Source organism: Glandiceps talaboti, chromosome 14 (genome assembly GCF_964340395.1).
Source record: "Glandiceps talaboti chromosome 14, keGlaTala1.1, whole genome shotgun sequence".
Classification (NCBI taxonomy): Eukaryota; Metazoa; Hemichordata; class Enteropneusta; family Spengelidae; genus Glandiceps; species Glandiceps talaboti.
The window spans coordinates 17,663,656-17,674,983 of NC_135562.1; the positions used below are offsets into that span (position 1 = coordinate 17,663,656).

The 11,328-nt window shown below is 36.1% G+C and overlaps 1 protein-coding gene across 1 annotated transcript; it reads left to right on the top strand.

Moving 5' to 3' along the window:
• The first annotated feature begins 3,950 nt into the window (after window positions 1-3,950).
• LOC144445362 (uncharacterized) lies at window positions 3,951-11,328 on the top strand. Its single transcript, XM_078134901.1, has 6 exons — window positions 3,951-4,086; window positions 4,880-5,047; window positions 6,114-6,275; window positions 7,106-7,324; window positions 7,733-7,837; window positions 10,267-11,328. The coding sequence occupies exons 1-6, from the start codon at window positions 3,951-3,953 to the stop codon at window positions 11,058-11,060; spliced, it is 1,584 nt and encodes a 527-aa protein (XP_077991027.1). The 3' UTR covers window positions 11,061-11,328.

Sequence of the window (11,328 nt, forward strand, 5' to 3'; positions counted from 1 at the left end):
CATGCAAACCATGCGTGAGTTCATATAAGGTCAGTGAGTCGGCTGTTGAAAATACTGCTTGCTTCCCATTTACTACGGGTGTCTGCGTATGCAGACATATTGAAACTACTGTTTATATGGAACCTTACAGAGGGGTGCCTTTTGTTCATACAACAGCCGTGACCGCGTTACACAGCAAATATCGACCTGGATGCGGCAGTAGATGATGTCATGGTATTACATAAGCAAATATAGTTGATTTGTAGAACTATATCCTGTGAGTATGGTATTTTTTCAGTCTAAGTTCATGACATGCTATGCCTACCTTATAAGTTACGTGCAACCATCGTGTGACAGTTCACAAACTACTAGGTGTGCCCGTGTCTAGAAGTGTCAGTACATAATAGTATTGTAACGTCACTTAAGACATGTACTATGGGACAGTAACCTCCACATACACGCCCCCTATTTTGTTTGAATGTTTTCCATGGAATGCCCTTGATCAGTGTAATCAAACTTACAAATTCCCGTCCGCTAAAACCCTTCAGGGTCGTTGTATTATTCCGTTATTTGTGTTTATACCGGAAGTGAAAGCAGTCCAAGGTAACCAACAACGAAGCAGTTGGAGTCATGTCGTCACACGTTCGACTTTTGTAAGCTTTACAGTCTACGCATGGATTGTAGCTTAGACTACTGCACACTCCAATATGAAACCAACATGAAGTATAACCAGGTGCAATCAACGAAGCTTTTCTTCCAAAAGGCTGTGGGCGGGCAATTCTTTCGATCGGTAGCGGGAGGTGAGCAAACAGGTCCAAGGAAGAATTGCAGCGGGGACCTGACTTTGATGAAGTTAGAGGAGGGGAAAACATGATGATGTCTGTATAAGACAACGTTCGTTGTGTAGGTCAAAATGCATTGTTGGTATAGTGGAAAGAGCAAACGTTTGCCTGATGATGAGTGGGTCCCGGGAGTAGGTACATCATTCACAATATCGAATGGGCAGTGGGCTGGCGGGCAAGTTGAAACTCAATGGGAGGGAGGGCAGATATCCTTCACCACCAGTGGAACAGCACATAAGAACAGCTAAATACATTCCCCACAGACTTTCTTGGGATGTGATTCTATTTTAAAAATCATTTTTGGTCTGAAACAGCATACAATTAATGAAAACCACATATCTGCTCGCTGAGTGCACCTGTATAAATGTATAATTCACTTATCAAAATAATTAACATAAATCAGAAATGTCTAAATATGAGTTAATAAATGAAATTAAACTGATTTGAATTCTGTATTCCGATTTCAGATTTGATGAATAATAACAATGAAATAATTTTAAAAAATAGAAGTGGTTAACGTGAAATTCTACGACATTCATCTGAGGTATCAACTAATTGCAGAGAAGGTTGAAACTACATCTTCAGATATATTGTTTAGTGCGTTTCAAAAGGTCATTCTTAAATAAATCAAATGAAATACTTTGACAACTTCGAATATACTAGTATTACAACTTATCGAAAGTGAAAACAAAATATTCAAATAACCCACAAAAGTGCAAAGTCCTTGATTGCAAGTAAAGTATAAATGCAAAATATAAAGTATTTTGATATCACATTTTACAATGCACAGCAAGAGTCAAATATTACCATGGAATTGGTTCAAGTTACGTTGATGTAAAATTAGGTTTCAAATGTAATTCATTTTAGCCAGCAACTGCTTGCAAGAAGAATGACAATAATCTCTAGATATAGTATTTAGTGCGTACGTATCAAAAAGATCAAGTCATTCTTAGATAACTCAAATGAATTACTTGGACAACTTCTACGAAAGTGTACAAACGAAATATTCAAATAACCCGGAAAAGTGTGAAGAATTTGTTCGCAAGTAAAGTATACAATTAATGCAAAGTAAGAATGTCTACACTAAATGTCGTTTAAATAAAGTATCTTAATGCAACACACAGTACAACTCAAAGAAAGGAAAGTTCGCAAAAAGTTCACAAACAAATGGCACAGTTGTGGCACAGTTGAATACAGTAAATTAGCTTGGGTAGATTCTTCAAACAAAATCAAACAGAAATTGAAATACCTATATTTGTACTTGTATTTGAAGAAATCCGAGGATGACAGGTCACCTTTCAGTTTTACGTAACGGATATATGAACGACAGAAACGATACAATAGTTCGGCAACTATTTGCTGAGGTTCAATAACCGACAATGGCCCCAAAGTACAGCGGAGGGGGTAATTGAATAATGATAACTGGGAATAGACTTAGCAAGACTCGCTGTTCATGAGTTGTTTCGGACGTCTCTCACTGTTTGCCCGAAAGAAAATGGTCGATATCACTTTGACGAAGAGTGAGAGAGTGCCATAATCAATACAAGGAAATAAATCATTGGAAACAATTTGATTTCGGTCTAGTCGCTTCGGTTAATGTCCAGTATGTCAGGAAAGGTCACTTTTAGCACCTCTGCATCCAACTGCATCAAACGCATCAGTTATGGCTAGGGTTAGGGTTAAGGATAGGGTCAGGGTTAGGTACCGTAATATCAGGCCATGTCAATCAATTACTGATGACAACCATGTAGTGAATAAACTGTCAGGTGTGATGTGAGGAGAGAACACATAGTGGGTCTCACAGGAGTGAATTCGAAATGGGAACAGTTGGGTAAGATAATATTGTGGAGATGTTGATCTCGGTCCTGATAATATTGGGAGTGTGTGTCCATCCAGCGTTTTGGGAGTTAATTTTCTGGTTTTCAGCTCACCCAAAGAAATCCAAATATTGTTTTGAAATATTTTATTAGGGGAGGTCATGTTATAGGGAAAGGAAATGACATAGGGTCACCTTTGTGCACAATGGGGTTGGAGTAAGGTTATGTTTGAGGAAATAACCCGGGCCTGATTTCCCCTGACCCTCCCTCTTTAAATCACGCAAGGCTCCCTAACGAAAAAAGAAAGCCTTGAACACACTGGGTGTAATGAATTCTGGGTATGCAAGTAAGGAAGGTGCTTCATTATGTATGCTTACGTAACAAATAGTTTACTGTACTGGTGCTAGGGTCTATTTTTTCTAAGGTCGCGCGACGCCTTAATACTAAGTTTCATATTCTTCAGGTAGAAACAATAGACAGACTGACCCAGGATGGGCACAGGTGACGTAAGCATACGTAATGAGCACCTCCGTTGTTTGCTGCCTTAATTCTCAATTCCAGTGCACAGTCGTGCATAGGGCAGAGGTGGTGAAAGTGACTTTTCCTGACATATTGGACATCGACTAAAATTGATTATACATGTGTGTGTGTGTGTGTATATATATATATATATATATATATATATATATATATATATATATATATATATATATATATATATATATATATATATATATATATATATATATATAGTTTTGGTAGTTCTTGAACTCTTTCTTGGTTGTAACAGTTCCAGAACTACCAAAACTATTGCGCTCTAGCAATGCGGTATAGAGCACTGTCTTAGCAGATTGATACTCACCGAGTTATATATATATATATATATATATATATATATATATATATATATATATATATATACAGATGAGTAAGGATGTTATAAGTCGTTGATCATCAGCCAACTGTAACATCCTTATTCTGTTGCATTAAGTCTATAATGCTCTGCTACTAATATTGCATTGAACACTGTTCTCTCCAGTGAGACTTTTAGTTATATATATATATATATATTACCTACAACACAGAGACAGACTGACGGACGGATGGGCAGACAGACAGACAGACAGACAGACAGACAGACAGACAGACACACACGAACACTCACACACACATTGAGTAACTGAGTAACCTGTTAACCCCACTGAACTTCAATGGTATTCCCTACTCGACATCCTAATGCATTCTGTTGTTTATCATAGAATTCTGCTGACAAAACCTTAAGAACTGGTTACGTTTTTCTCTACCTGACATAATGGCGGGTAATGTGAACGTGGGAAAACATGTCATGTTATCATATCAATGGGACAGCCAACCAATCGTTGAGAGGATCAAGAATGAACTTGAGAAGAGAGGATATGACATGTGGATGGATATTGATGACATAAAAGGTTGATATTAAATTACTCAATATGTTACTTAAAGAGTTTATAGTGCATAGGGGTAGTTTTTACTAAATATTTAAAAGGTACTTGCATTGTTGTACCGACCAAGGTACACCTAACCATCGCATGCAATTGACTGAACTCAAACCTGGTATTAAGATACGATGACGTAATGTATACTACGTATCAAAAATTGGTCAGGAAATTCCTACTATACAATCAACTGTTCTAAAGATGCCAGAAGACAATCGTGATGTCATAGAAGATATGCATCCGCATAGCAATATACTGGAATGTGGTTGTACTTAAATATTTTCACTTGATCAGTAAAAAGCTGAAAAACTCACCTTGTGCCACTTTAATAGGATTAATATAATGGTCAAAGACCGGTTTTTGTTTGGCTGGATAAGGCGTACTAACTGAAGGAGGTTCTTTGCGACCAAAACTGCATGTCTGCTACACATCAAGACGTTCTGTATTTGCTTGAAATTATCAAGATTATTATAGACCTCATCCATTTTAGATGTATAATTCACGTCTATTTTCGAAATCACCTCTCATAATTTGTACCACCCTCTTGGATATTTTTTCCAGAAAATCATGATTTTGATGTACACGTGACATACATCATTGCATCATAGGAGGAAGGTATAAAATTTGGATAGTCTAAGCACTAGCACTACAAACAACACTGAGCTTTTTTTATTGTTTGTTTGTTTGTTTGTTTGTTTGTTTGTTTTTGTTTGCTTCTTTGTATATTCATCAACGACAATTTTGTATTTTACTTTCTTTATCAAAGGAAACATACATGAATGCATGGCACAGGGTGTAGAAAAAGCTGCGGTCATCATTAGTTGTGTTTCAAATGCATACAAACACTCCAATAATTGTCAAAAGGAACTTAGATTTGCTGATGTCAGTCACAAGACGATCATACCTTTGAAAATGGAGAAAGGTGTCGTTTTTGGTGAGTCACATCTATAATGATTATTCTTACAAATGTAGTATGTGTTACAGGAGAAATGAAGTTGCTTTTGTGTACCACTCATGGGACATGATATTTTTGATACAAAAAGATATACACAATTCAACTCTAAACTAACAATAACTGAGACAAAATACATACAGCAAGATCTTTACCAAATCCAATTGAAAAGTAATAAAGCATAGCTATTCTTCTACAGTGCAGTAGACAGAAACACGGACTTGATGATTTTTTAACGGCTTCAATCAATTATTTTAAAACTGATATTCAATATGGTAACTTGTCTACATCGACATCTGCACTGTGCGTGGCACCTGTATAATTTTTAATTTGAACTTGAAGTTGTCTGAGTGTGTATAGAACATCATGTCCCATGAGTTAACTACAAAGGTAACTTCACTTCTGCAGTAAATAATACTGAGTATAAGAGTGTTGGTGAGATATGGTAGCCGACAAAGAAAGAGACATTTACTTTCCCCATCGTTAATATTTTACAGGCTATTTTTAGGAAATCCTCTATTGATTAGTATACTTCTAGCTATATTTATCCTATCTCCAAAGCACTCTAAAAGGTGAGCTGTGTCCCCTGACGATACTTGATACGCCTTCTGAATCATGGTCCTCAATTAATGTTCATTGTCATTTGCACTATTAACTAATCATTGTTAAAAGTGCATTTGTGATTATTGGCAAGATATAATGTTAGTAATAACACTTCTATGTAGAGACGCTAGGAAGACTAAGGATAAACATATTTAATAATAACTTCAAAAACACAATTGATTAATATCATACTCTAAGGAGTTTCTTTCAAAATGTTATTACAATCAGGAAGATGTTTCTGGCCATAGACTTTTCGCCCTGCCTTAGCTGAGATTCCAATGAAAGCCCCGCAGTTATTGCAAATATCACTTTTAGAATGTCTATGACTATGAACATTTTCTTGGTCCTCATTATGATCTTAATATCTCCTCGATCATTTTTACACATTTCAATATATTTCTTGTTTTTCAGTTTTGTTGATATCTTATTGGAATATTTTTTTCAGATGGTTGGTTAGGACTAATCATGGCAGGAAAATTATGGATTGATTTCACAGACGAAAAGATGTTTGATCAAAGGATAGATCAGCTTATCGCCGAATTGACTGCAAACGGCATTACCTGTAATACAGAAAAGAGTGGAGATAAAGATAATCCAAATAAAGAAGGTAGATTTACTGTTCGTAAAATGTTTCACTTCATATATGTGTGTGTGTGTGTGTGTGTGTGTGTGTGTGTGTGTCTGTGTGTGTGTCTGTGTCTGTGTCTGTGTCTGTGTCTGTGTGTATGTGTGTATTTATCTCGGGAAGCTGGAAGCTGGCAATCAACAGTCGCATTTAGTATTTAGTAACACATGTCAAATTATTGTTATTAAAGCGAAGTTTAGAAATGCAGTTCACTACTACATTTTTGGTTTTTTATCATTGCCGGTCGTTCGTTTAGCGTCAAGGTTAACGGAGACTTTTTTGTTGTGTGGAAATAGCGCTAGAAAATGCAATATGATTCGTTTCAGGGCATGTATCCTCGGCAAGCTTAATTAAGTCAATATTTGAATACTTTCCACTGTATTTTGATGTATATAGGTGATGTTAGCACATAATTTAAAAATGTCGCATTATATGCTTGTGTAATAATTTGAATACGGATAGATGGTGAAAATATACAGCTGTTGCGAACGTAAATACGGCTTACATTTTTGTTGAATGAAAAAAAATTTACTTACATGATCGTTTAAGTTGTGTTCACATGTGAGATTTCTTATACTTTTACTTATGCCTACAGAGTGTCAGTTCAAATGGTTGAACCAGAATCTTCAAATTGGAAAGGAATAGATGTAACTAATGGCTTCAGATACGCTTGAATAGTGACAAATTGCAATTACTTGTTACTGATGCCATTGATTCAGTGTTAAAATTATTCATAGCGCTCATAGTATTGTAACATCCTTCATCCTTATACAGGTTGATCAAGCTTATAATTTATTCTAATTACTTTTCAGATTTACTTACGGCTAGTGTGGATGGCGTTTGCCAGTGGTTGAAATGTCTTGAAATTAAAGACTCGGTCATAAGCAAGTTCAAGGAAAACTGTGTAAATGGTGATGATCTCGCCGTCTTATCTGAAGAAGTCCTGGTTGGAGAGCAGTTCAAGGTAAAACCCTTCATAGCCAGCAAGATAATACGAAACAGGAACAAAGCTTTGGAGAAACACAACTATGGTACGTACATATACTGAAGATGATGATTATACATACATGTCTGTATATATAGTAGGATGTGTTCTTCTGAAAAGAATTGGTATGTTTCGTTATCGTTCATGTAATTTGTTTGTTGTATTCTTTCGCATCTTTAGGAATGCATGAGAACAAAGTGAAATTTACTTACAACATAAATTTATTATTCCTAAGTATGACTTAGCTAACAAAAAATCTAAAACACGGTGATCGTAACCATATTTAAATATTTAAATGTAAAAGTTTAAATGCTAATAAATCATCGTTGGCAAGAATATTTCCCAAAGTACACACTTTTCACCCACTTACCCATACTTATCATATGATCCAATATATATCAGAGCATCAACAGTTTCTAATATGTCCCGTGTTATGTATTTTTTTCTTCAACAGCAGGTAAAGCTGATGAAACCCCATTAATGAAGAAGGGAAGTGCTTCTCCTTATAAACGAACAATGGAACCTGTCCAAGCAAGAGTGACTTCCGAAACTGGGAAAGGTAAGTCAATTATTTACGTGCAAATGTCAACTTCCATTTTACTTAAACTTCAAGGATACGTATTTGTGATGCCATTTCTGGTCTGTAGTTTGACCAAATAATTCCATTACAAGAAAATAGCAATAATAACTCTGGCACTATACTATTACTGTACACACAACTGAGCAATATTACACTTTGGTCAATGAATTCAACTCTTGCTTATATTAGGCCTAGTCAATGAAAGAAATTATATGAATATTAGTAAACATATTGATTAGTTGGTGTCAGTGTTTCCATACTTCAGTAATAACAATAATATACAAAACATATTTTACGGAAGAGTTTGCCATAGTTCTGATGATGGAGGGGTCTGTGGTTATTAAGTAACCGACTCTAAAATAGCCATGTCATTTGTGAGAAATAAGTAGTATAAACATTTATATAAGCTCCCACAGCCCCCAAAACTCCCCTCAGTCTAACTTCCAGCCTTTGTCAAACACACAAACAGCATTGCACAGTGACACCATAAAGGTCATTTAAGGGCGATGTTTACGTCACACCTAAATGTCAGATAGCAATGGCGCTTGCTATGTCATACAAAACAAAAAAGTTTACCTTATTTTGATGGAACATCACTTTAGATAATGAAGGTTTCTAGACCAAATTTGATATTAGCCACCTCAAAAACAAATCCCCCCCCCCCACCCGCGCCTTATTTGTATCGAATTACACGCAAATGGTCATCACCGCATATTCGGAAATTCGAGTAAAATACACTGGGAGATACCATTCATTACGAAATATATCCGCTGAAGCATAGGGAGGAAGAGGTAGCTTTTGAGAGGTTCACTGAAATGACTGTGCCTATACACATTCTGAATCAGTAATTTTAATTTTATTCAAATATATATTTAGATATTAGCCTAACAATGTACAGAAGATGTTTTACTGACATACTTTGCAAATTAGGATCAGTGAAAAAATACAAAGCATTTTGAAGTATTAGAAGATCGTACAAATTGCTTGGTGGTATAAAACCATTCAAATAAACTCTGGTATATTAACTTCAACAGCAATTTTAGCAGCAATGCAAGCTATAACTGCTTTTATATCTGGAGTTGCTGCTGTGCCTGTGATATTGAGTATAATAAGTGCAAATTTGATACTATGTGATAAGAAAGAAAGCCTTAAGGATCAAGATAAAATTTACAAACAATTAATGACCTATACAAGAAGAAAATATTTGAAGAAAACACATCAGAAGTTGTTAAAATTAAATGGGTATTCAGATGCACAGTGCCACAATTAGAGACACTTTGACTGGGATATACCTGAGATACACTGAAAGGTAAAAATAATTGTGATTCGCTTCAACTTGGATATACACAATTCTGCAGAAAGAGCTATTTTGGAAAGCATTTGTAAATTCCACCTGGCTCACCTATAGATGGGATCAGGAACAAGACCTTGCACTAGCTGTGCGGCTGTGGAAAGGGCGTTAGAAACTCTCTTGCTCTCTGCCAGGGATGGGGTACCAGACAAGGAGGTGGCATGACAAACATCGCAGTGTTTGAGATGAATTTAGATGTCTTGCTGCAATCGATGTTTCTTGTAAAAACCAATTAGATATTTGAAGTAGTAGGTATATCATAACATGGCAGCCATGGATGGCGTTATTAACCTGCTGCTTGCAGAAATGCCATTGGAACAGCAATCAGGTCCTCTCCAGTGTTGTCGACAACATCTTGGATAAGCCCATCCCGGAAGAAATGAATAGACGCTTTCTCAACCCCCTCCTTCCAACACAACAAGCACACCGACCTTCTGCCCTATCATGAAAAACGAGAAAAAGCGAAAGGCCATCCTGGAGGATTTAGATTTATTATTTAATGCGTACACATTAACAATAAATCTATTGACACAGAACGTAGCACTATCGTGTTATGACTTACTTATATACAAACAAAGAAGTCTGCTACATGAGGTGAATACATTATACCTGAACCATGACTAAGCATACTCTATCTACAGTAGACCAGCTTTTGTATGTTAATAATTAAAATGGGTCAGAAACCTTGATTAATATAAAGTAAGGTATACTATTCTGTTTTATATAATATAATGAGTACAATTGGTAACTAACATTGCCCTTAAAGGAACCCGGGAAATGAACTTGACTTTGTCACTGTGCACATGCTGTTTGTGTGTTTGAGAAAGGTTGGAAGTGAGGCGGGAGGGGGGGGGGGGCTTATGTAAAAAGTGGTCCAAAAGCCTCATTGTCTATACTACAGAAATATGATCGAATGAACACTACCTTCATCAACAATCGATTTGTATGCAAACACTACTAAAGTTCATTAAAGCAAATTCCTGTCTCCTGTTATATCGAGATAAATTCCAAATGAAATTTCTTTTGTAATTTGCAAGTGTGTTTTGGTTGTTCACAGGTAATTTCAAGTGCACTGTGAAGACAGTCGGTCAGCTTGGAAAAGACCTAGCGAACTTCAATCATCCGTTTGGTGTTGCCTGGACACCCAATAATTTGTTATTAGTAGTCGATCAATTTAATCACAGAGTTCAAATGTTTAACACTGATTTTCAATGTGTTGATGTGCTGACATTCCAAGGCCAATTTTCAAAATCCTTCAATCCACATGACATAGCAGTATCAAATGACAACTTGTATTATATTACTGATTATGGTAATAATCAGGTCATTGTCACTGATGAAAATAAGAAAATAATTAGAGTAATGTGTCAAAATGAGGGACATGTATTTGGTATCACAGTGATGGGGGAATATGTGATCGTCACTGATTGCGCAGGAAATCGGTTGATGAAGTTCACAAAAATGGGAGACAAAGTTGCTGAAGTAAAAGGCGACTTGAAGTACCCATACTCAGTGGCTGCAACAAGTGACAATAGAATTGTTGTCACTGATAGTAGGAATAGTCGTATTTTAGTATTTACTGCAGAGTTGAAGTTACTTTTTACGTATGGTAGCAAGGGTTCTGGGTACGGTGAATTATTGGGCCCATGGGGTGTCAGTGTCGACAGTAAAAACAACATATACATGAGTGATGGCAATGGTAGAATTGTCAGGCTAACAGACAAGCGCGAGTTTGAAGTTGTATATACTGGCATTCAGTACCCCTGCTACATAGCAGTACATGAAGGGCCACCATTTAAAATCGCTGTTTCCCAAGGCGCAAAAAATAAGATCACGATACTTTACTTGTAGAGCAAATTCTGCAACACAACAATAAATTTGTAATTGCCGTTAAGGACAATGAAAAGCTGAGTAATAGGATCAATAATTTGTAACCTCATCAGCTAATGAGAAGGTATCATTATGTTACATGAGAATGACAGACAATGAATATACTTTCCTATGAAATGTACATTCCTGTGAAGTTAAACATATGTTATTGTGATTTTATTAGTTCATTTATGGGTAAATTTGACAGTTTTTGACTTTGTCTCCCATTTATACAAGCATACATGGTTAT